General features: G+C 33.9%; 2 protein-coding genes across 4 annotated transcripts in view; one reads left to right on the top strand and one right to left on the bottom strand.

Moving 5' to 3' along the window:
- Positions 1-20,733, bottom strand: part of LOC118181699 (neprilysin-1-like) — a 482,702-nt gene that overhangs the window by 137,614 nt on the left and 324,355 nt on the right. The window lies entirely within an intron of this gene.
- Positions 1-20,733, top strand: part of LOC118181698 (uncharacterized) — a 134,636-nt gene that overhangs the window by 80,372 nt on the left and 33,531 nt on the right. For both annotated transcript variants that reach the window (XM_035350885.2, XM_035350886.2), the window contains one exon: positions 4,772-11,476. In XM_035350885.2, the coding sequence (XP_035206776.2) occupies positions 4,772-11,476 (6,705 nt within the window). The remainder of the gene's footprint in view (positions 1-4,771; positions 11,477-20,733) is intronic.

Here is a 20,733-nt window from a genome sequence, read left to right on the forward strand (position 1 = left end):
TACACAAGAAATACTATATTTTATTGCATCATTGTTACTTTTTTACTTCCTTGTTCGAAGTAAAAAGTATTGTAATCGCGAAAAGTTTCAGGCAGCATATTTCAACGAAAATATCCATTCTGACCGCTATCGAATGCAATTTAACAATGTTTTTGCGTGATATCTGTATGTAAGGACAGAATAAAATACTCTTTTCCTTCAAAAAATTATAAAACTGCTTTAAATTAATTGTGAAGAGAATTTTCCTTGGCGTCTGTGCGAACGTATGTACTTATCTCGCATAACTTAAAAACGAGTAGCCTTAGAACGTTGAAATTTTGTATATAGGACTGCTATAACATGCAGATGTGCACTTCGTATTTTGGTTACAGTCGGCTGCACCAAACGTGTATAAATATATTTATATATATATCCACTCTGTTACCCAGCTCAGTGATCTCAGTTTCTTTACTCTTATATAATTGTAAATTGTACATTTTTTGCTTTAAAAATGACTGTATTATGTTGTTTTTATCTTCCGGTTGAGGTTTTTATGCCTTTAGTAAATCTGTATGCAATATTTTTAGAATTATCAATAAATTTAAAGTTGTCTAAATACCGCTAAGCCTTTTTTTTTTTGTGGCGGCCGTTGATGTTTACATTTGAAACAGGAGACTAGTGGATTTGTTGCCAATCTAGAGAAACTTAGCTTCGCAACAACAAAGATAATGCATTCATTTATTATTGCCAATTAAATCGTGCTTAATTCTTTCTGGAATTTTTTCAAGGACATAAGTGTTTAAAGTTTACTTTGTAATTTTTAATATAGATATTTTGAGTTTTTATGTATTTTTGCCTTCTCGCGAAGTGAGAACTGAATTAATTAAATGAGAAATACTCAATCGTCTGTGAAAAACTGTTTCTTTTTTATTTTGTTTGCTTAATTTCTTTTGTACATCATTCTAGCTTTATTATAGTATTTCAACAGAACATGTGGCAACGATTAGATAATTCTATTCTTTAAATGATATAAATTTTGTGCATTATGAGTTAGAATATGAACAAAATATATAAGTTAACTGTTATATAATTATTGGATTGTATAACAGTTAACTTAGTTTCTGTTATATAATTACTATATAAGTTAACTGTTATATAATTATTAATACTGTTAAGTGAATCTAGCGCCAGAGTGTCGCTATGGGAAACAAATACTAGAGTGAATTTTAAAGAATGCATTTATTCTATTGTGGTTTATGCGCTGTCGGCGAAGTAGATTTAATTCAATCCAATAAGTTTAAATGAAATGCAAGAAAAAATGCGTATAATTTAATATTTCGTACAAGGAAGTCACATCAGTACTGTGGTGTACACATCAGATTTTTATATCAAATAAAAGACTGTGTTTTCATCAAAATTACTGCAAGTCATGCCATTGCTCTCATTTATTTGTAAAACTTTGAATTAATGCTTACCTTGGCACCTCCAATAAGAACGTGACTTTTAGTCACATGACACTTTATCTAGCTACTCTCATGTATTTCTGCTCATTTCAGTCAGCGAGGAATCTCCAAACAGGCTGGACGTCTTTTCACAACGCTCCGAAGCACTAACTCTTTCTGTGCATCATTATTTAATCTTCTGCTTATTAGATCAAATGCATAACTAGTATTTATACCTGTGTATGCCTACCCTAATGCCTTTGTCACCTCGACCATTTTTCGCCTTCGGGTGAGGCGCTCACATGCCACTGAGTTAAGAAAAATAAATGCGAATGGCCTATGCCACAATAATTATAGGTTAAAACCCCTGGTGGTTGATACCTAATGTTAGAAAGGTGATTCTGATTCTGAAGCATCAGCTGTCGAAGATAACATTACAACGATGTGCACTCTGCAGCAGCAAGAAAAAGGCCTGTAAGAACAGTGTGGGAATGCAGCACATGCGAAGTTGCACTCTGCTTGAAAAAGAAAAACTGTTTCCATGAGTATCATAGACACTGATTTGTAGGGATTTGTTCGGGTGAGGCGCTCACGTGCCACAGAGTTAAGAAAAATAAATGCGAATGGCCTATGCCACAATAATTATAGGTTAAAACCCCTGGTGGTTGATACCTAATGTTAGAAAGGTGATTCTGATTCTGAAGCATCAGCTGTCGAAGATAACATTACAACGATGAGCACTCTGCAGCAGCAAGAAAAAGGCCTGTAAGAACAGTGTGGGAATGCAGCACATGCGAAGTTGCACTCTGCTTGAAAAAGAAAAACTGTTTCCATGAGTATCATAGACACTGATTTGTAGGGATTTGTTCTGTGGGTGGTGGTCACTGACACCAACCACCAGAAGTGGTCATTTTTTTCATGCGTCTTTGACAAAATACATGTAATTGTCGCAAATAATTTCATTGTAACACCTGGTATAGTAAATAAAAAAAAGAGTTTTACTGAAAAAGTTAATTGCCTTTTCCCACCTTTCAAAGAGTTAATCCCTTACTTAGCGACATGTCTATGCCATTTGGCAATTTCTTTACTGTATTTTGATCGTATTTGGCAATTTGACTTCACTTTAAAAAATTTATTCTATAGTGTTTTGAGAACATTAACCGAATTGTTGATCACAATAAGTGTTTCCTATGTTTTTGTATACAAATTGGCGAGATCACTTTTTTGATAACATTAACAGGAGTTGCATTAACCCGCACCTACTATAATGGAATTTTGCAAAATTTTTATGGCCTGGAGTCAAGCCCATGCCAAGCCTAATTGCCGTCATCGTGCAAATGTTTAGTGAGTGCCTTTATGCAGTGCCGATATTATAATGACATTGCTTATGATTAACATTTAAAATGAAGCATTATTAACATAGTAATATGAAAATAAAAAAAATTTACATTTTATCTTTTAATTTGTCTAAATATGCAAACACTTCGTGCTTTGTTAAAACCCACACTCAAGCATATTTATTGAAGAATGATACATACATTTATGTTATAAAAAGCTGCTCAACTGGTATAGTGGTTAGCGTTGCTGACTGCCGTGCCAAAGGGCCCGTGTTCGAATCTCGGAGAAGGTATGGATATTGGTAAATGCATTGTGTCCATGTGATGTGGTCCTCTTGTAGGTTGGTGGCAGGGGAAGAGGGGTGGGAGAAGCTTGAACCCGTCCCGCCAGGATGCTCTCCATCAAAATTGGAGTCAAAACTGAGCTAAATCGCACTGTCACCTGTAAGGTGCTCAAGGCTGTTGCCAACGACAGGCATATCTTGTGCTCCTTGCCACGAGGAATTTTGTGGGCTTGGGCGGACTATAAATCAGACAAGTGAGCATTAGTCAACAACAACAACATGTTATAAAAACGTAACACTGCAAGCGAAGCAAAATAATATACTAAACGCATTGGTTACCAAATATATTGCTGAACACTATTTACTATCTTAAAATTAAAAACAAATTAACTTAGATATGTGATAAGTTTGTACTGAATAAATTTTTGCTCGCGTAGTTTACAACAAGGTTCAAACTGGGATTACAACAGGGCACAAAAAATGCTCTAGGGCTGGGAATTTTATTTTTATTGATCATATTTTATCACATCTGTGTATACACTTAAGAATGTTATCCAGTATACTAAAAAAAGTACCATAATTTATGGAAGAAACACTGTTGCATTTACGTGTTAAAAACTTAATTTTCAGCGGGTGCAATGTTTCTAACCATGCGGTGCTTAGGTGCACTTAAAAAAGTATTTCCTATGATGTAGTTGTACGTAGTTTCGATGACCTTGTCATTGCACATAGTTTGGTGGTATTCCCACACAAAAGACCACTCAGTTGCTTTCTGTGAACTTTATTTTGTTTACATTCTTTCCCTTGAACGGACCTACATGCCATATTCACCCTAAATGGGATCTCAGAACAATAACATTCTTCCCTCTTTCAAATCAACATTCTCATCAGTTTGAATAGTGTCTTTTCCCTGCCATTGCATGAATCTTCCAGGACCCATCCTGTACCCTTCCCTGCCTTTTCCACTGTAAATCTACTGCAATTTTTTTCAGAGGTGCACACGACTATCGTTATTTTTAATATAGTATGAGTATTTAAAAATATGGGCTTCTTTAGTGGGTTCATGAACGTAAGTATAGTTTCAAAAATTTTTTACCCATAATTTATTTTTGAGTTATGGTTTCATTTCATGCATTTTTCTTAACTGATGTGCCATATTTCAGGACATAGGTCAAGATTTTGTGTCTATAAGGTCCATAATGATGTCACCCGCAATTTAATTTACTGCGGCATTTCTTCCAGAAATTATAGTAGATCACTTTATGCTTAGAAAAGGGGGGGATTGGGGGAAGAATAGTGTACTTATATATGGTATGTAATTGCTTTTCCTTTAATGTTTTTTTGGCTGAATATTTGCCACACAATACAGGTATATATTATATGTATTTATTACATTGCACACGTTTGTCAAAATTAATGTTTTAAGTTGTTAAAAAGATCTGCATTCTATTATATCTACCGTATCTTTTGACATTACTGTAACTTTTTATGTTGTAATATTATAGCTTTTTACATTATTTTCATCAATGAGAACATTATAAACATATAAATCAGTAAACTGTTGAGTTTTACTTGGCCTAGAAAGAACAAGCAGTCTAAATGGTTAGAGTTCTAGTACGCTTATGAAGCAAGTATATTGTACTTTAAAATCTACCATGCTTTGAAACAAAATTTGTTTTTTGTATTATTATATGGATTTTTTTTAATTGTTACATTATTCTGTGTTTAGATGGAGAATAAAGGTCAGTTATCAAGCTGTAAAAACAATTCCAATCAGGAGACTGTTAATAAACACTCAGGAACTGAAACAAGCTTTGCTGCTCAGAGTGCAGATGAACAATTTACAGTATCAGATACAATGCAGAGAACTGTTTGTAACTTAAGGGAAGTAAAAGACTTCATGCAGTCATCAAAATATTTAGACTTAGAAAGCTATACAAATCAGCGATATCATTCTATAGGCACAGGACTCTACTTAACAGATGAATTAGAAGATTTACCTCCTCGTTTCCGTGACAAGGTTAAATTAGCTTTTGAGAAGGCACTTGCATCAGCTCTTGCTTTAGCATCAGATATTTCTAAAAATATCCCTCCTCAGATGGCTACAAACATTTCAAAACCACCAGAATTTTCCAGCTTGTTTATTGATGCAATGAAAAGTGTAGAAGAAACTGGTTCTGTACCATCAGATATAGTGAGCTATTGTTTAAATAAGTTAACATCACCATTGTCCAGAAGTAATAATACAATTGAAAGACATAATTCTAACGAGCGTAACAGATGCTTATCCTCCTCCTCTTCCTCATCATCACATCAAAATAGTTCCTTTCATGACAACTATCATAATTATCCAATCCACAGTTATGAAAAGCAAAGTAATAAATTTGGTAAAAATCGACAAAGTCCTGATCATAAGCCAATTTATGACAATATTTCGGAAAAAGCAGATTCTGAAACTAATAGTATGTCTGATGTTTCTTCAAATTTTTCTAATGATCTTAACAAGGGGTGTAAAAGAGTTTTCAAGAAAAATAATTCTGGGAACTTTCAACACTTCAAAGATGAACAATTTTCTTCTATTGATTCTGGTACTGAAATATACCAGAACCGTTTTCAAAAAGCTACACATGATCATAATTGTAGCCCATCTAGTAACAAAGTGTTTCGTGGTGCTTCACATAAATTTGTTACACTACACGAGGAATATAACCATAATGATGCACTTAAAAGAGAGAGAACTAAATTTGACAAAAAGTATTCTATGAAAGGTCATAGGAATAAAAGAAACTCTTTTAATGAACTTACTGATAAACATTTAAATTTAGCCAGTAAAGATATATCTTTAGATTCCGTTAAATGTAGCACCACATCTGTACAGGTTAGTGATGAGATATTCTTAAAATCAGCGAAAAACAATGTCTTGAGGGGTGATAGTGAAAAGGATTATACTTCTAAGGGAAGTGAGAAGTGTTCTTATAGGCATGCTGGGGATTCAAAGACTATTACTGAACCAAATAATTCAGCTAAAGATGTTACAAACTCTTTTACTAAGCCAAATAATATGTTTGAAATTATTCCAAAAAAGATAGGAAAAAATATTAATGATGTATCAGAATATATTGGTAATATATGTAGAATAGCTAGTGAGAATGGTAGTGCAGTAAATGAAGAGAATATAGAAAATGACACATCTTCTAAAGTGCTGAATGAACAACAAAATTATAATAAATCTAATGTTCTTCAAACCCAATGTCACTTTCAAAGTATTTTAGCAGAAAATGACTCTGAGATTCAAGAAAATGTTAGGAAGAAAGACAATTTAAGTAATATTAATGAATCTCTTAAAGGTAAATCTGTAAAATTTCCACATAAATCATTAAAAGCTAATAAAAAACATACAGCATCTTATAATACCCCAAATTCTGGACACAATTTTCATTACTCAGGAAATCAACAGTTCTTAAAAAGCCGCTTTAGAGACTCGACAAAACCACAAATAAGAAGTTCTGACTGTGTGACACGTGTGAAGGATAATATTTCAGATAGTTCATCATATAAGTCTGATTTAACAGATTGTAGTGACTCGTCAGACTTAAAATTTCGAAAGAATTTTAAAGAATGTCATTTTTTAAATAAAAAAAGCAAGAAGTCAGACTTTCACAGAAATGCACAAAATTCTGCTTCTTTAAATAATTTTAAATCATTCAACAAGGAGAAGCCAGAAAAGACTGCAATACAAGAGTCATCAGGGAATGATAAATCATTGAATTCTCCAAAATGTTCTAATAATTTAGTTAATGAAGGGCTGGGTGCAGTTTTGGATGTTATCAATAAGAAGCAAGGAGAGTGTCCATTAAAATCTAGCAAAGACAAGGAAAAGGTAAATGTCAGTAATCCTGAGTTTCAAAATAAGAACAAGCAGCAAACTATAAGGTCTGAGGTAGCTGAGATCGAAACTTCAGTATTTGGCAGAAATGAAAATACAAGCATGAAGAGTAAAGAAATAAGCAACCCAATTCCGATTGAAAGCGAGTCAAATAATGCTAGACCATATCAGAAAAATGAGGGAAAACGTAAGGAACAACATAAGAATATCAAGCAAAATTTTAAAAACTGCATGCATGGAGAAGAAAAGCAAAACAATTATAGCATGGTTGGATCTGAATTACATTTTACTAAATCTGCTGTAAATGAGTTTGACAAGATAAAAAACAAGTGTCTTGAAGTAGGATTTTTCATTAAAATTAATGTATCAGAAAATGCTGCAGATTTAAAGCACTGGAAATATCTTTTAACAAATGCTTTTGAACATGATCGATTTACTATTGAACCTTGTTGCCAATTTACTGGTACTTTAATTTTAGAATTTAATTCGAAAAAGGATGCTCTTAATGCCAGAAATATCCTTAATGATTTAAAAACTCGGTCTAAAAAAATTAAAGTGCCACATGTGGTATATGTATCTACTTTACTGTGGCATTTGAAAAGACCGTGTGATTGTGAAGAAAAAATTATAAGTGATTGCCAAAAATATGTGTCTACATGTTCTAAGAAATATATAGCTGAACATGAGAAAAAAATTAAAAGTTTTACAGAACAGCTGAACAAATTAAAGGGGCCTCATAAATTGATTTCTGAACATAAATTAACATTAAGAGAGAAAGTAAATACTCTAATAGAAATGAAAGATGTTTTTAAAAAATTTGTTGATGACACGATGTCAAAATTAAGCAAAGCGAGTAACATGTTAGAAATCCAAAAGCTTAAAATTCATTTTAGCCGGGAATGCAATAGTCTCCAAAGATGTCTTCCAATTTATTCTAGAAAAACTGAGATTTTGAGGTTATTACGATATTATTCAGTTTCTGTTGTTGTTGCAGAAACTGGTTCTGGTAAAAGTACTCAATTAGTTGAATATTTCTTACAGTCAAATGCAGCAGAAAGAGGCACCATCATTTGTACACAACCAAGAAAAATTGCTGCTTTGAGTCTTACGGAGTTTGTAAGTGGTCAAATAGGATCAGCCGTGGGGCAGGTTGTTGGTTATGATATTGGAACTGAGAAAAAATATTGTTATAAAACAAAGATCATATTTATGACTGATTACAGCTTATTAAAAATGTGTCTAAGAAACAGGCATTTAAAGGGTATCTCATGTGTTGTTATTGATGAAGCTCATGAACGAACCCTATACACTGATTTATTACTTGGAATGATAAAAAACTGTGTTCAGATGAGACCTGATTTTAGAGTGGTTATCACTTCTGCCACTATAAATCCAGATGTTTTCAAGACATATTTCAACTTACCACATGAAGCGATCATTAGTGTTCCTGGACGAATGTACCCTGTTCAAGTTGTTTGGATGAAGAATGATGTGAGTGTTGGATGGGATCATGTTGAAGCATGTGTAAAAAAGGCACATGGTATCCACACAGAAAAGGGGCCAGGGGATATTTTAGTGTTTTTAACCTCTCCAAGTGAAATTGGGGAAGCAATTTCTATGTTTAAAGAATTATGCTCAAGTGACGATAAAACTGCAACGTTACTGTGTTTGCATGGGAAATGTGATATACAAGAACAAGTGAAAGTATTTCAGACTTCTACTGATGGTTCGCGAAAAATAATATTTGCAACTAATTCTGCAGAAACTTCGTTGACTATTCCAGGAATAAAGTATGTTGTTGATAGTGGCATGGCCAAAGAAATGGTCTTTTTACCTGAAAAGAAGAAAAATGCATTGGTGTTGTCTTTCATTAACAAAAGCTCTGCTGAACAGCGTAAAGGGCGAGCTGGTCGGACTCAGCCAGGAATATGTTATCGTATGTATAGTGAAGAAAATTATAAAGTGAATATGCCAGCTAGATCCCTACCGGAACTGCTGAGAACAAATTTACAAAAAGCATTATTAAAAATACTAGAATTTGGTATTCAACCTGAATGCTTTGAGTTCATTGAATCACCCCCCAAAGAAGCAATACTGACATCTTTAGACTCTTTGGAGCATTTAGGTGCTATAAAAGATAATAAATTAACGAATTTGGGTAAACAACTAGCCCAGCTTCCAATAGAACCTCGATTTGCAAAGCTTATAATACGAGGCATTGATATGGGTATTGGTTATGAAGCTGCAATAATTGCAGCTATTGCTTCTGAGACAGGAAAACTATTTATGAGGCCTATTGATAATAAAATAGAAGCTGATAATAAGAAAAGGGAATTTTGTTTAGAAGAAGGTGATCTGTGTACTTATTTAGATATCTATAAACGATGGCTTGCAGAACCAAGGGACAGAAGATATCAGTGGTGTATAGAAAATTTTATCAATTCCAAAGCATTAAATGTTGCTGCAAAAGTGCTAAATGATATTGTCATGAATCTGCGTAAAGAGTTGTGCATTAATCTGCTTAAGAGATATAATAATTTAGCATTTAAATCTCATTATGAAGCAATTATTTTTGAATGTTTTTCTGAAAACTTGTGCATTTTTTCTGGACATCCACAAACTGGATATTTATCTCCATACCTCTCAGAGATGTTTTTCCTGCATCCATCTTCATCTCTTTGTTATTTGGGAAAGGATAATCCTGAATTTTTAGTATATACTACCTTAATGGAGACGTCACGTAATTACCTTATGGATGTCACACCAATAAGTGAGGAAACTGTAAGAAAGGCTTATCAAAAAGGTATTTTTAAATTGCAGGTTGATATTCTGAAATATCTCCAAATGCATCAAATGATTTTGGGTCCATTTGGAGAATCAGTTTTGGTAAGGCATGTTCTTGGAAAAGGAGGTTGTAAAATTATGGATATAGAAAATCAAATTGAAAAATGTACCAGAACTAAAAATTTCAGAGTTGATGTCAAAGTGGATAAAGGATTGGTGGTAATATATATAGAAAAAAGATTTCATGTGAAAGTCAGTGACCTTATTAATGAGATTATTCAAGAGGCCCATCTTAATATGATGAATGAGGAAGATGCCATTCAAATTATGGGAAGTACAACATATTTTTGTTTGGGTGCTGGAGGTATTATCAGTGATATCATAATGCCAGGAGAATTTAAAGAAGTAATAATTGAAAATTGTCATAAAAATAAATCTGAACATTTTATTGATTTTCTAAAAAAATTTGGGCTTGTGCAGTCAGTAAAAATTGTAAAAAATATAAATAATACTGTTCGAATCAGTGTCACTTTTTTTAAGGCTGCTGATGCAGAAACAGCTTTGTTAGGCTTGCGTCAGCAAGAAGCAACACTATCTGTCCGGTCAACTGTTTGTCACCCCAGAAACAAGGATAAATCTAAACCCTTGTTTCGAGTACTTGTTACTTGGTGTCGTATTCCATCGAGTGGAACTGGATGGATTGAATTTTATACCCAAGAAGATTGTATAGCTGCATCTGGTAAACTGACAAATGCCTCTTTTTACATTGGTGATAATTATATACAGTTTACACCATCTCGCCATAATGTAAAAGAATTATATATGAAAAATTTACCACCATTTGTGACTGAAAAAGATATACGAGTTAAACTTTTAGAACGTCTTCCTGGTTTTCTGAAAGTGAGAGATGTAACTATTAAGAGAGAAAAGTCTGCTGAAGTCTCAAAAAAAGATATTGATTTTATAAAGCAAGATCTGTTGAAATTATTCAGTCATTTTACATCACCTAAAAATCTTTTAATTGATGTTAAGTTACCAAAAGCACAAGATACACAATGGAATGCTTCAGTTTATTTTGAATGTATAGATGATGGAGAAAGGGCTTTGAGAGAACTTGCTGGCAAAGCTAAGCTTGGTCAGCATTTGCTTCACATGCAGCAAATTCTCAAGTCTCATCTCAACTGCAAAATACTGGTTTATGAAGCACTTGAAAAAAATATTGCAGAGTTGGCTAAGGATTATAAACAAAGAAAAATATGCCAAGAATTTTCAGTCATCCCAAATGTAAAAGAAGGTACGATGCATATTACATTTGGATGCAAAAACATATCAGAGCTTGGTGATTTAAGGCGAAAACTTATGAAACTACTTCAAGGACGTGTTATAGAATGGTTTGGCAATCCTAACGCGTTTTTCATTTTTACAAAATATGGCCAAGTATTAATTGACAAAGTTGGAAACTCCACAAAAACATATATAGTTCTTAATAACATGCGAAAGTCAATATCAATTTATGGATCTGTGGATGAATGTAAAAATGCTGAAAGAATGATTCGTGACCTTGTAAACAATCAGAGTCAGTCAAATACCAAAGTTTTTGATTTGAATAACTCAAACATCCCATCTGGCTTTATTAAATGCTTATTTAATAAATATGGACTTGATTTACATGGCTTAATAGATGATTTTAATTTGAAAGCAGCACATTTGGATGTTTACCGTAAAAAATTAATGTTAGAAGGCCAATCAATAAAATTAAAAAAAGTAAGTTGGATTTTGTTTATATATTTTAACTGTTTATATTGATAATGTAGTTTATATTATGTTTATATTAATAATGCAGTGTTTTCATCATTTTTCTTCTGACTGCTTAATAGAATACAAATCTTCTGATACTGTGAAATTTTGTATTATTAATTGATATGAATATTGTTTAATATTCATAATATTTCATAATTTTTTAAATTATTGATATCTTATTTGAAATTTTCCTTATTATATTGGGATAGTATGTTAAACATAAATGTTATACAGTCAAAAGTCTTTAATCCGGACTCGTCAGGACTTCGGCGATTCCGGATTATCGATTTTTCCGGATTATAGATCATCAACTTAAATTTGGTAAGATGGCATGCAGAAATTATAAAATTAAAAATATGAAACTGTAATTTATGAAATAAGGAGCAATTATGATCTAAAGCGTATCAAAATTTACGAAAAAAAAAAAAAAAAGAGCTTAATATTTATTTGTTTACTTTATTAAACATTTCTTTCAATGTAAGTTGTTTAAGTTGCTTCGTTTTATGTGCTAATACTTTCTCTTTTATTCTATAAACAGACATAATTTCTTGTTCAGTTACAAAGTTCTGCCGTTCAAGTCCTGTAATTGCTGTGCCGAGAATACCGACTAACTTGTCAATCGAAATTTTTTCGTTTTCACTAACCTCTCTGTCACTTTCTTCATGCCTTTATCCATTTTTTGCAGCAATTCCACTTTTTGTTTGATGGACATCGAAACATACTTTTCCTTTGTAGATCCTGTGGCAGCTCCAGAATCAAAAATTCTTTTTGACATAATCGAAAGTTCAAGCTTACTTTCTATAAAACTGCTCTAACAGTCTGCAAAAAGTAACAAGCTGGAAAAGTAATAATCTGCGACATTAACTGAAATAGATAATTAGATAATTTTAGCCTAGCTTATACCGTCTGTCATACATTAAACGCATGTGACGAACCTGCATTTATCCATGGCGGCCCGTAGAGCAATCACAAAACATCCGGTGGTTCAGTTTTCTAATGCTATTTATTATTCGTTATATTTACAACTGTCCTATTGTTAGGTGGACTACCTTCGCAGAAATCATGTTGCCTAATCAAACGACATTTCGTTTCTACTTACATGCATTGCGCTACTGCCAAGCAGCGCCCTCTACTTCTCTCTTTACAACACTCCCCACTTGTGAACTCTTTAAGTTCACAGAAACCGAATACAAAATAAACCATAATTTCTAAATCAAACACAACATTTGAATACTATATAAACTACATCAAATTACAAATAACAATTAAGTAATGTTTAAACACGTTAAATCAACTTATAAAGTAATTACTAAATAAGAAACATTATACTAAATCAAAATTCCCAATAATTATATAAACTAAACTACATTTAGCAACAATCAATAAAGATATTCAGAAGATGATATATGTGCAAACAACAAATTAGATTATTACACTGTAACTCCTTACTACTAATTATGCACTTCAAAGTTGTACAGCAATTGTACTGGTCTCTTTAGATTACCTGTTTGAGTTTTAATGAGACAAGATCGAACCTGACCATCTCTGCCAGGATAAGTTTCTATTATCTTACCTAGTGTCCACAAATTCCTAGGTAAACGGTCGTCATGTACAAGGACTACATCATTAACATTAAACTGACCAGACACTTTAGTAGGTGGACATAAATTCACAGATCTTAAAGAAAGCAAGTAATCCTTCCTCCACCTATTCCAAAAGTGGTTTAACAAGGTTTGTTGATGTTTATACCTTTTGATCAAGGAATGTCTAGACCCAATCAGGTCTTCTCTGCACACTCTTGTAACTGGAAGAGAAAGTAAACGTTTACCAATTAAGAAATGAGCAGGAGTTAGAGGTGAGGGTTCTGAAGGGTCATTGTAGACATACGTTATGGGTCTTGAATTAATTATGGCTTCGATTTCTACGAAGACTGTTTGTAGCTCATTCAAACAGAGACTAGAACGTCCAACTATTTTCCTTAAACAAGTTTTGATCATTCTAAAATGCCTTTCCCAGAACCCTCCCCACCATGCTCCTTTTTCCACAATAAACTTCCATGTTATACTGTGGGAAGAAAACAAATTTTGTACAGATGGATGTTGAATACACTTCCAAATTTTTGCAACTCGAGATCAGCACATTTGAATGTCTTGGCATTGTCAGAATATATCGTTGAGCACAATCCATGACGAGAAATAAACCTGCGAAACGCTAGCATGAAATTCTCCACGCTCATAGAAGGGACAAGTTCCAGATGTAAAGCTCGAGTTGTAGCACATGTAAACAAAAGCAGATAATGTTTACTCTTGCTGTCCTTTGTAAAAAAGGGACCAGCATAATCCAGCCCTGTGACAGAAAATGGAGATGATTGAAGAACACGATCAGGTGGTAAAGGAGCGGTTTCCTGTGTATCGGCACGCACCTTGTATCGTTTACACAAAAAGCACTTACTTAACGTGGACTTGACGAATTGGCGTCCTTTTATGATCCAAAACTTTTCTCTAATATCAGCTAAGGTAGCTTCGACTCCAGCATGAAACAATTTGTTATGAGACTCAAAAATTACTAGTTCACTGTATCTATCTTTATAAGGTAACAGCCATGGGTGTTTTTCTTCGAAAGCAAAGTCGGAGAATTGAAGTCTGCCCTTTAAACGCAGAAGACCATGGGTATCCAATTCTGGGTTCAGTGAGTAAATCGACGATGTCTTTTCTAAGCATTTTCCACTTGATAAATCTAGAATCTCCCTCGCAAAGTATTTTCGCTGTGTAACTTTTACCCAATAGAGCTCAGCTCGCGAAATCTCAACAGAGCTTAATGGACCTTTGACTTTCACTGAATTTCGTTTTATATTGTTGGTAAACCGCATAACATAAGCCGTAATTCGATACACCTTCAGCAGCCTGCTGAATCGCGTTAATTCTAGTAATGCCGAAGATTCTACGTCTTGAACAGAAACGTGAAGAGATGTTTGTTGCACCCTTGCTTCGTTCTGAACGCTCTCCTCGTCGATGTTGGTCTGTTTATTTACTCGCCAAACACTTTCAGGTTGAGACAGCCAGCTAGGTCCCTGTAACCAAAGGGAACTTCTCACAAGATTAAAGGCATTTTCTCCTCGAGATAAAAGGTCAGCAGGGTTTTCACTCCCACTGCAGTGAAACCAGCATTCAGGATCCGTGAGTGACTGAATATCAGAAACTCTGTTTGATACAAAGGGTTTCCAGTTTCTTGCACATCCCTTTATCCAGTAGATAGTTATTTGGCTATCACTCCAAAGAAACTTTTGATGACACAGTTCAGGAAACAGCTTTGTCAAATACATAGACAATTTGGTGGCTACTAAAGCAGCCATCAACTCCAAACGAGGTAAAGTCATAGTCTTGAGTGGAGCTACGCGACCCTTTGCAGTAATGAAACTGGTGCAAATAATGTTTTCTGAATCAAGGTATCTAAAGTATGCTACTGCGCCATACGCTTTAGGGCTAGCGTCAGCAAATACATGAAGACTAACATTAGATTTTTCACTACTACCAAAATATTTTCTCGGAAGAGAAAAATCCTCCAACACCTGTAATTCAGCTTGCCAGCGACTCCAGTCCTTAACTATTTCTAATGGAAGGGTATCATCCCAGTCCACACCTAATGTCCAAATTTTTTGTAACAGAATTTTCATTTTCATCACAAAGGGTTGAAACACACCAATTGGATCGTAAACTTTGGCCACCATTTGGAGAATAGTCCTTTTTGTGGCCTCAGCACTGTCATGGGATAAATTTCCTAAAAATTCGCAATTCAACTTGATCTTATCTGCTTCAGAGTTCCAGATCATGCCCAAAAATTTTGACTCTTTAGCTGGTTCTATGTTATAACCTTTTCCAATCCACCAGGAATTAAGTTCCTCGGAATTTGACCTTAATTTTCTCAAATTCATCTCAGCGTCTTTAAAAATCTTAACCGCGTCTGAGGATAATCGACACGCATCTTCAATAGTGTCTGCACCGTAGTATAAATCGTCTACATATAACGAGGAATCTAACATATCATAACTTTCTGGATTTGTGCTTTTATATTTTTTAATGTGGAATTTTATCGTCATCGCTAAAATTGCTGGACTACAGCAGAGTCCGAATGGAAGATGTTTAAACCTTAAAACTTTATATTTTTCCTCACTATTCCCGAACCAAAGAAATTTTAAATATTCCCTATCCTTTTCTAAGATTCCTATCATTAAAAAGGCCTTAGCTAAATCTCCGCTGAAAGCAATTTCATATTTCCGAAATTTTAAAATTATGTCCAAAACCACGGGGATCAAACGAGGTCCAATGTCTAAAAAATCATTTAAGGACTTTACACCTTTAGTTTTAGAAGAGCTCGCGCCGTAAACAATCCTACAACTTGTGGTTTCCTTAGGTTTTATTATTTCCCTGTGCGGCATAAAATACGATGCCTCTGTTATTTCCTGTGAACACTTCTCAACTATACCCTCCTTCATTTGCTCTTCAATTACGGATTTATACTACTGATAAATCTCAGGATTTCTAATAAGTCTATTTTTAAGACTTTCAAATCGTCTTAATGCTACTCCGAAATTATTTTCTAATTGCCCTGCTTCCGATTTCCATAATAAACTGACATAGTACCTATTACCTTCTACCCATATTTCCTTTTCAAAGCTTTGAATCATTTCTCTCACCTCGTTAGAAATCGCTGAGTCATCGGTAAGGCCCATCAAATCTAAAGTCCATAACGATCTCAATGAATCAGTTACGCAAGAAGAAAGGTTTACTATTGCCATGTTTTGAGATACTATTTCGCTCTCTTTATCTTGAAGGCCAACTGGGACCCATCCAAACATAGTAGAAATCGCATAAATTTCCTTTCCTAATTGAATCTTTTCCCCCCTTACCATCTTCCAGTAATAATCCACACCTATTAGAATTCCAACGCTTCCTTTACATAAACAAGCGATTCGCAATCCGCACTCATTTATCATTTTTAGTGTTTGTTTTGACGGCACTAAAAATGATAAATGGTAATGACTAAAAATGATAATGACTGGTGGTCATATGCGCAGCCGTTATGGCGTCAGTGACGAGACAGCTGATTTTTATTTTGTTCTTTTGCTTCGCATCCGAAACACAGAATTCGACAACCTTATATGTTTTAGGTACTGCGTATTTCATTCCGAAAGAATAAATAGACAATGTTTCTTCTCCAACAAATTTTAAGTTTAATTTCTTAACTACACTAATATGAACAAAACTTCGTGTAGCACCACAATCGAAAATTAAATTAGTTAACTCCGACTTTCCGTCATAATGAGCTAACACTGAACAGGTTTGCAATAAAGCGTTTTTATTCAATGATTTATCACAAGGAACAACAGAAAGCGTGTGTTCTTTCGGAGAGTTTTGTATTTCATCTACTGAATTGTCTCGCGAGCTTTCGCACAATTCATTTATGTTTTGATTTGAAGTTCACGCTTTGTTAGGATTTGAACTACTCGTACATAGTGACTCATGATGCGACTTAAACCCGCATTTTAAGCAGTTAGTTTTATTTCTGCACGATTTCCAAATGTGATATTTTCGAAAACAAATAAAGCATCTATTTTCAGTACGTAACTTACACAATTTTTCTTTAATGCTTTTATCACAAGAAAATGAATTATGGGACTTTTCGCAGAAGATGCATGCACGATTATCAACAGCATTAAAACTGGCAGCCGTAGGTACATTTCTGTGAATTTTTTTATAATCAGACTTAGCATGTTTGAAACGTGGAGGCAAGGTATTTCTTTTATCTCGCGTCAATAAACTCGACGCTTCACGACATTCAATTTCCCGCTTTATGAAGTCCAACAAGTCTGAAACATTAATTTCTTCATTTGGGTTTTTCCCTCGATTAAATTCCAGAACGAACTCTTCTGGAATAGCTTTTAACAACACAGGTATTAATAACTGACCAAATGAACCTTTCGTAACTCCTTGCGCTTCCAAATTCCGAACTGCAATTTCGATTTCATCATATAACCTACGTAAAGCTTTAATATTATTTGAATTCCTTACTGGTTCTAAATTTAACAGTTTGTTCATGAATTGACTAATTATTATTTCTTTTTTCCCGAATCTATCCTTTAAAGATTTTATACTCTCATCGTAATTTTTTGCATTTAATTCTAATGAAGATACTACATTACTCGCGGCACCTGTAAGTAATGTTTTCAAGTATGCGAATTTTTCTATCTTACTAAGACTTTCGTTTTTGTCTATAGTGCTTTCGTAACTGTTCCAAAACTCCATAAATTTTTCAGGATCACCTGAATATTTCTCTAAAACTAGTTTTGGAAGTTTTACTGTACTTTGTACATTTTGCAGTCTAACCAAGTTTTGTTCAGGATCTTTAATACTTATTTTATCCTCTTCAACATTCGATTAATTCGTTTAATACCTCGAGAACATTTTTCCTGATATTCCTCAGAACTAACTACATCCGCTTCTAGAGAATCTTATCTCAATTACGGAATGAATTGCCCCGTCTAATTCTTTCAAATTACTTTTCTTTTCTATTAATAATTCAAGCACTTCGAATAATTCAACTGTATCTTTCTTTGCTAAGCTATCCTCGACTTTCTTTAGTAGTTTAGATACTACCGTTCTCAATGCGGTTCTCTTTTGTTTTAATCTATCTAGTTCTGCCATTATTTCGCATTAATACACAAATGTACCCAAGACTGCAAATTACCAAAATTCAAATCAAACACGTTCAAAATTTAATAATAATCATGCTCTTACCTAGGGCATGGTCTGGACACATACTTCCTCGTGAAGTTCACTTTAACAAATCCAAACTTTCCGTAAGATGCACCATTGTGACGAACCTGCATTTATCCATGGCGGCCCGTAGAGCAATCACAAAACATCCGGTGGTTCAGTTTTCTAATGCTATTTATTATTCGTTATATTTACAACTGTCCTATTGTTAGGTGGACTACCTTCGCAGAAATCATGTTGCCTAATCAAACGACATTTCGTTTCTACTTACATGCATTGCGCTACTGCCAAGCAGCGCCCTCTACTTCTCTCTTTACAACAACGCACATGGATAAATGTATTATGCGCATGCGTAAAGGTATTATGTGCATGCGTAGAAAGTTTTTAACTTTGAGGTCCAGATTATAGATCATTCCGGATTATGGACGTCCAGATTAAAAGACTTTGTACTGTAATATATTTGCAAATTGTGGGGTAGGTAGGTGAAATCTGTATTGGTGAGATAAAAGTCATTCAAATCCCACATCTCGAAAGTTATTTGGCCTAAAATGTTTCTTCTCACCTGTTTGTTTGCTTATGCTTTTTCTAGAGGCAATCTAAATATTGTGACAGAGTGCTAGTCAAAGTTATGTTCACAATGATTTAATGTATTATGTTCTTCAGTGTCAAATTTTAAAGTTGAACTGATTTGACCTTTATATAATGTATGTTGCTTAAGAAAATATTACCAGGTCCATAAAACTGAGCCAACACTTTTTAAAAAAACATTTATTTTTTATACCATTTCTTGTTCTACAAATTTTTAAATGCAACTATTTTTAAAACAGAAAACAATACTTAGACATTATGTCTCTGTGCACGTACTCCTCGTGAAAGGTAAATTCATTCTGGTTGCCACATTTCTCTCACCTTTTGAGTGGGTAGCTACACACTCAAAACATAAAACTTATAATACAAATCAGAATTATAGAACAAAAAGAAGTATCTAATACTTCAATCTCATTACTCAAAAAACAAAATTAATATTGAGGAGTAATAATACAAATAATACAGTACAATAAATTAAATTGGAGCAACTCAAATACATTAATTACACTAATTGTGGTTTCACAACTCTGCTACTACTGGAGGCGAAAGGAATTTGATCATCTTTAGTATTATCTATTACATTATCCAGTTCCGGTCTAAACAATCTCTGTTGTGGTCTCAAGGACTCAGAATTACTGGTTTTTACAAGAGCAACTCTTATGTGGCCATCTTGACTAGGGACCACACGTGCTAAGTTCCAATATGCACAGTTTTTATTCTGATCTTTCAGCAGGATAATTTGTCCTATGGAGAGATTTATTTTTTAAATTTTTGACAGATGGCCTTAAGTTTTGGCCTTAATTGCCCTAGATAGTCAGAGTGAAATCTCACTCTTAACATTTCTCTCATTCTCTGAAGATATTTTGCTCTTTTACTTAGTTTTTCCTTATCCACATTTTGTCAATGTCAGGCACACCAGACTGCAGATTTTGTGTGAAAATGATTCACTTGTTAAAGATGTAATGAATTCCATGTGGATTGTATGATAAACTGCACAGCTAAAAAGTGCAATATATGATTTTTTTCCACCCTTTAATTGCAAGGGTCCTGCAAAATCACATCCCACAATTTCAAAGATGGCTGAATCACAAACTCTGTCATTTGGTAAAATGCCTGGGATTGTGTAACTTCTTTTGCCTTGAATCTCTGACATGTTACACATTTTGTTATACAGTTAATTGTAGTTTTATTCAATTTTAAAATCCAATAATACCTTTCTTCTAAATGCGATATTAACATGTAGTACCTCCATGTAACAACTCTTTGTGTGCAATTAGTATCAATAATTTGACTACTAGATGCTCATTAGGTAATGTAGAGTTGCCAAATCTCCCGATTTAGGTGGGAGACTCCCAATTTTCGACCGCCCTCCCACCAACCCGATTTACAATATATTTCTCCCGACTTTTTCTTATTCTTAATATTTCTCACAATTTTTATGGAACTTGGATTAATACTTCGTTGTATGAACAACAACAACAACAACAACAACAAAAAAAAAAAAAAAAAAAAAAAAAAAAAAAAAAAAAGTGATTTTGGACGTCTGAAAGCAACTGAATTTTCTCTAGATTATATCTAAAACAAAACCTTGCGAATCAGATGAGAATTTCTGCTTTGTGAGTGACAGCATACGTATCCAGAAACGTCGTTCTCCAGTTCTCCAATGGGCATCAAGCTCCACTGCGTGTCATCTTACATATATTAGCCAATGAGCACAAAGCAAGCTCAAGGCCGTTATTTGGATGTTCTTTAGTTATTTCGTTCATCTTGTCCTGAGTTGTGTGAGTACACGTACCTTCGGGAAATAGTTTTAGAAATTATCATCTTTTGTGATGTTTGTGAGAAAGGTGAAATACTCGT

Source organism: Stegodyphus dumicola, chromosome 7, assembly GCF_044657685.1.
Source record: "Stegodyphus dumicola isolate Sdum_Otavi_A_Nest chromosome 7, ASM4465768v1".
In the NCBI taxonomy this organism is placed as follows: Eukaryota; Metazoa; Arthropoda; class Arachnida; order Araneae; family Eresidae; genus Stegodyphus; species Stegodyphus dumicola.